Here is a 6,086-nt window from a genome sequence, read left to right on the forward strand (position 1 = left end):
AACTAACACCACAGATACACAAAGAATTATAGCAAAGTTTAACTACTTATTATGTATTATAGTACTTGTGTTGTCACCAAACACCATTTCAAAACAGCTAATGAAGTCTCAGTAGTTGTGAATTGTTCAAAATAAAAACTTAACATTTGTAAAAAAAGAAATACAAACTCTTATGTCTCATCCCAGACCTACTGATTCTGAAACTGTGGGGAGGGAAGATAGCAGTTCCTGCTTCTAGAATGCTCTTCCTATGGCACTTTGTATGGCTACTCCTTCTCATTATTCAGGTCTCAGCTGAACATCGTTGACTCAGGAGAATATTCTAAATCCTCTCAACCTTCCCTTATATTTTCTCCCATATTCCTATTTTAGTCTGTTTGTAAAAACCATTTGCCACATTCTGAAATTACCTTGATTGTTTATTTGTTTACTTGTTTGTTAACTATTTTTTCCTATTAGAATGGAAGCCTCAAGAAGACAAATTCCTTGTCTCTTAATACACGCTGCATCCCCAGCCCCTAGAAAAGTATCTGATTATAGTAGGTAATCAATACATATCTGTTGAACAAATGAATTACTAATTTCCCAGTGAAGAAATGGGCTATGTAACAAGTAACTTGATGAAGATTAAAAGTTTGTTAGTGAGTAACTCAAGTTCCACCCTGAAAGTCTCAGACCAGGTCAAGAGATTTTTCTGGCACTTTCCTGATTAGCAAGAGCAGCCATTTCCCTAAAACCCTGGGAATCTCAAGTTGGAAAGGGTTTGTCAGTTACTGGTTCAGCCCTTACCAGATGCGTGAGTTTCCTCAGTGTTGTAAGTTGGATGTTTTCTAACTTCTACTTTAATATTCCTGGAGACTGGGGAGTGATAACCTTGTTGAGGCAGTCAATTCCATTTGCAACAACCCTGACTGTTTGACTGTTTAAGATGTAACTCCCTACCTCTTTTGCCCATGACCCTTGTTCTTCCCTAGAGGGCTACATAGACTGAGTCTTCCATAAAATGGACCTTATCTTGTTTCAGGCACATATCCAGCATTTTCTTACTTGCTTCTCTTCTCATGTGTCAGTGAAGAAAGTAGGTATGCCGGAGTCAGGAAGACCTGGATTCCAACTCCCTCTCACTTATTGACCTTGGAAAGTTCCCTTCATGACCTCAGGCTCCTTCTCTAGAACAGTGCCTGGCAGTTAATGCTGTTGTTGTTTTATTATTATTAGGTTTTAAATCCCAAAAACATTTTGGTTAATTTTCCTGATTAATTTGAGTTATTGTCCTTTGATTCCTTGAGCTAATGTCCTTTACTTTGCTCAGTACTAAACATGCTATTGAATAGGCCTCAGTGGAGTGACACTATCAACTTGTTTAGACTCTGCTTCTCTTAATACCACCCAAAATCAAATTAGCTTCTTTGGAAGGTATAATACATCACAGACACATAGTAAGCCTACAGTCAGCTGAAAAATCCCAGATTTCCCCCCCTCACATATTACTGTCAAACCATCCTCTATAGTTGGCTATGTAATATATTATTTCCATCATTTTAAATTTCTTCTTACTATATTTCCGCAAGTAGGGGTATGTATGTGTGGTTCAGTTGCGATCTTAGAGCTAAATACTGCTCTATAATTTCTCAGCAGTTTTATATATATGCAATCTCATCCTCAGGATGACTGTGAGGCTTGCATGATCCTCATTATTATGATTTGGAAATGGAGGCTGGAGGTTGTGACTTGCTCAAGGTCATCCAGCTAGTAAGCAGAACCAACACAACAGTCAGGGCTCTTATGACACCAGTCCAGTGTTGTTTTGAGGAAGGAACACGGAGAAAAGGTGCTCTCTGTTGGGTGGAAATAACAAGGGACGTCTTTCTGGAGAAAGTAAATATCGAGTGGGGTTTTATCAGAAGGGAAAAAGCAAGCAATCCGAAGATGAGGGTGCGTGTGATTGAGGTGAGGGGGACTTAAAAGCAGGAAAGGTCTCTCTGAAGAGTAATTGCTTGGACACATTCGGCCCCTGAGATAGGCCAGTGATTCCTGACCGGAGCTGCCTCTCACAATCACCTGGGGAGCTTTTCAAAGCTCCCCTGCTGCTCCCATCCCAAGATTCTGAGTCAGTAGATTAGAGGTGGCCACCTGTATTATTTTTATACCTCTCCGTGGAACTCTGATGTATAGCCCCTGTTGCAAGTCACTAGGTGAGCACCTAGAGGGCCCGTTACCTAGAGAGAGGTGTAGGAGTCCTTATTGTGGAGAAACGAATTGGGCAGCTGGAATTGGGAAGGGAAAGAGGATACAAAGCAGACAATGGAATGATATGATATGAGTTCCTGAGAGGAAAACTTTTGATGCTAAGAAAAGTCTGCAGGTTTCTAAGCAGGAGAGTAGCATGTTTCAAGCCCCCTATGATACACTGACAACTTTGACTCGGGCCTCACCCCACATGCTCTTTCTAAACCCAGCCTCCAGTCATCAATCTAAATGGGATTACATCAGTACCCTTACTTAATCCACTCTCGTTACATCTTTACCTTAAAATATTTCTGTGGTTTCAGGTACATCACCTTTCCCCCTTTGCTGCCAAGTCTGGTTCTTCATCCCATTTTTGCCCTCCCCGTGCTTGCAGAAATGTTAACAAACATTGTGGTCACTCACTTCAGAGTTTTGTAATCTTTATTTTCAATCTGCCAGACCAGGCTGTCTTTTCCTGTACTAGTCAGTGTTGAGCTCTTAACTGATGGGTGCCAAGCTGTGTCCTGACCTGTGTGGGGTGCTATGGAGGGAGAAGACAAGACCCAGACTTTAGGCAGCTCCCAGTTTAATGGGGGAGACAAAATACACATGTGAGGACGACTGAAGCATACTTACAAAGCAGCAGGCCAGATCAGTACAGTGCAAACCCAGATCATTAGAGGCCTAAGCCCACAGCCCCTCCTCCTAGTCCCCTTGGCTCAGAATCTTCCTGAGTCTTCTTTGACCTCATGTAGTATTTCTCTTCCAGCTCTTTCCTGTTGGCTTCTTTCCAGCATGAACCGCTAGACCGGTGTCTAGGTATTGCTTCAAAGCTTATGGCAAGATTGCTTTAGGACTCTCTCTTTCAGCATGGTCGTCCCCAGCTACAGACCACCTCACAAGGACTTGAATTTGTATTAGCTACATTGCTTCTGAAACTTGGTCTGCTAGTACTTCTCAATGCCTAGCCGTGTCTTTGGCCTCAGAGCTGTGTTCCTTTGGGAAGGAAAATTCAGTCAGGAAGGGATACCAAGCTGGTGAGAGATTTTTACAGTCCCGCTAGTGGCGTGGGTCTGAGGATTCCTAAGACCCTCACGTTCCCCCTCTCCTAGCCTGCTCAACTCATACACAGCCTCGAGGGCCTCCGAAGGTACAGGAGCCTCCCTAGTCTGTGGTGAAGTCAGAACTCGCTGCTCCCTCTGCTTGACTCACACCCCTGTCTCCAATTGTCATCTCCCCTGTCTCTCTGCCTCTGCATCCCAGCAGGGAGGAGCCATGATCCCGCAGTATCTGAAGCCCTTTCCAAAAGGCTCTACGCACATCCGAAGAAGAGAAATAGAAAAGCAGGGGGTCCAGACTGGCATTGAGAGAACTGAACACCACAGCTTCCGCTCGCCACTTGGGGCTTTTTTTCATGTAAAAACCCACCAGGTGGGATACGTTATAAGGCCCGAAGCACACCAGGAAATTAAGGAGCGTCACGACAGCCAGCCCCACAGCCCGGCGCCGCCTCTGGGCCCCCACATGGGGCTGGGTGAGCATGATCCACACAAAACGCCAGTAGCAGAAGATGGTGACTGCCATGGGGATAAAGAAGAGGACGAGGCACAGCTCCAGCCGCACAGGAAGCACCACTTTCAGCTGATCTGGGGTGAAATCCTCATAGCAGGTAATTTCATTCGAATTTGTGGCCTTCTGGGTTGAGTTCAAGTACTGAACAATGATCACGATGCTGCAGTGACCAAAGGACATGATCCAGGCGACCAGAGCAGCAATCACTCCATACAAAGGCCGGCGGGACAGCTTGTACTGCACGGGGAAGGCCACTCCCAGGTAGCGCTCGATGCTGATGCCCGCCAGGAGCCATGTGCTGCAGTAGATACTGCTGTAGAAGCCGAAGCCCGTGAGGGCACAGACGATCTCAGGCAGATACCAGCGGAAGTCAGACGCAGCCTCCACGATCTTGAAGGGCAGCAGCAGCAGCAGGAGGAGGTCTGCCAGCGTCAGGCTGAGCAGAAGGATGTGGACGGGTGCAGGGTGGGGCTGGCGGACCCGCCCCACGAAAGCACGAAGGGCCAGGAGGTTGGCAGGGAGACCGGTGAGGAAGATAATGATGTAGGCTGTGAGGATCAAGGAACTCTTCAAGCTGGACATGACTGTTCTGGAAGAGGATTAAGAGAGGGCAGGGTCAGGAGGACCTACTCACAGCCTACGGATCCACCTCTGGCTCAGGATGACATTCTCCCTGCTCTCTTCCCTTCCCAGGCCAGGGCTTTCTGTTGCCACCACTGCTTGTTCACACCACCTGCCAGAACTGCCCAGAGCAATTATTGACTTTGCCTGGGGCGGGATATTAACTAGGAGTTATTACGTTTGCCATCATGTGTCTCTGGGGGAGACCAACCCTTGGTGTCCCCAGGGAATTCCCCCTCCAGTGTCTCCAGCCTTTCTCCTCACAGATACAGGAAGTTAACTGTTAGCTGTTTCCATCTTTCCTTAAGTCCCTTCCTCAGTCAGACACCTGCAGAGAGGAACGGCAAGCCTCCTTGTACTGAGAACTTGTGCTGTGAGAAGCAGGCCCCTGGCTCCCCACAGGACTCCACCACACATCCAGGAAGCAGGTACCCAGACCCCCCCACCCCATCTCCCTACCTTGTTTTCTCTCCTTTTGCAGAACACCTTTTCTTCCCCCATCTAATACCAGACTCTGGGGCTGTATTAAAAAGAGGAAGCCAGTGAAGTGTGGGAGTGAGGGGAGGGGGGAGGAACAGTGAGCCAGCACTATCCTTTGGGGCTGGTCCCCCAAAAGGCTTTCGAGAATATTCAGAAAAGCCCACAGGCAGTCACTGGCTCCTGAGCCTAATTCTTAATGGGCTGTTTCCACTTAGTTTGTAACCCTCACCACCCACACAATCTGTCCCCTCCATCCTCTTTCCAGACTTGATATCCTGGTCTGTGTTTCCTTGCCCCCCTCACTGGGTCCTGTCTCCAGGTATGATCCTTCCATTCAGTTTCTCACAGACTTTCTCCAGCCCCCCAACACCTGTCCCTCCAATTCTGATCCTGGCATCACTTCCCAGAGCACAAGCACAAAGCTAGCTGCCTTGCCTTGTTGTCTTTGTTCCGGATAGACGGCTTCTTGGGATGAGTCCTGAAGTCTGAAAGCTTCTGGGAAAGAGGAACGGAGTTTCAGCCACTGCTACTGCCCATTTCACACAGGAAAATATTGTAAGGAACCTGGCTGGTAGAAAGCTTTTATACCAGCACAAGTCATGTGACCAGAGAGAGGAAGGTCCGTAACTGAGCACAGTCTCCTCTCCAACCTAAAGGAAAAGGTGCCGGCATCTTTCTTCTCACCCTAGAAATCCTGACTTCCAGACCCCGATTTTCCGTCTCTCGTTCCTGAATTTCTTTTCAGTCCCAGGCATTTTTCCCATTTCCTAAGTCAGATTCTCTTCTCTTTTCTAGGCGATTTCTTCTGTAATTCTACTCATTCTCAGAAAAGAAGATTCCTCCTTCCTTCTATTCTTCAATTTTTTTCCTTCCTATATGGTCTCCTGCTCTCTGCCCCCAGTAAGTTTCTTTTACCCTCTCAGTTGAAACGGATTGGTTTCTCCTAGCCTCGGTCTTGTTCTGGTAGAAGTAGCGTGGATTTAGAGTCAAGCACAGGTGGGCTCAAATCCAAGTCCCTTCATTGTGACTTCAGAGAAGATCAGTTTTCTGAACTTTGGTTTCCTTTTCAGTCAAGTGAGGATGGGAATACCTACATCCCAGGGTTTCTGCGAGGAGTCAGTGAGATAGCATATGTTAAGCATATGGGCCAGTGCTTAGCACTTTGTGGATGCCCATACATGGAA

At 46.8% G+C, this 6,086-nt stretch overlaps 1 protein-coding gene across 1 annotated transcript; it reads right to left on the reverse strand.

The window, feature by feature from the left end:
• Positions 1-2,798: 2,798 nt before the first annotated feature.
• Positions 2,799-5,502, reverse strand: FFAR2 (free fatty acid receptor 2). Its single transcript, XM_088800687.1, has 2 exons — positions 4,882-5,502; positions 2,799-4,390 (listed from the first exon to the last, which is right to left on the reverse strand). Exon 2 carries the CDS (start codon positions 4,381-4,383, stop codon positions 3,394-3,396), a length of 990 nt encoding a protein of 329 aa, XP_088656813.1. The 5' UTR covers positions 4,384-4,390; positions 4,882-5,502; the 3' UTR covers positions 2,799-3,393.
• Between the last annotated feature and the right edge of the window lie 584 nt (positions 5,503-6,086).

This window comes from Rhinolophus sinicus, chromosome 8 (assembly GCF_057876585.1).
Source record: "Rhinolophus sinicus isolate RSI-liver-muscle chromosome 8, RSI-T2T, whole genome shotgun sequence".
NCBI lineage: Eukaryota > Metazoa > Chordata > Mammalia > Chiroptera > Rhinolophidae > Rhinolophus > Rhinolophus sinicus.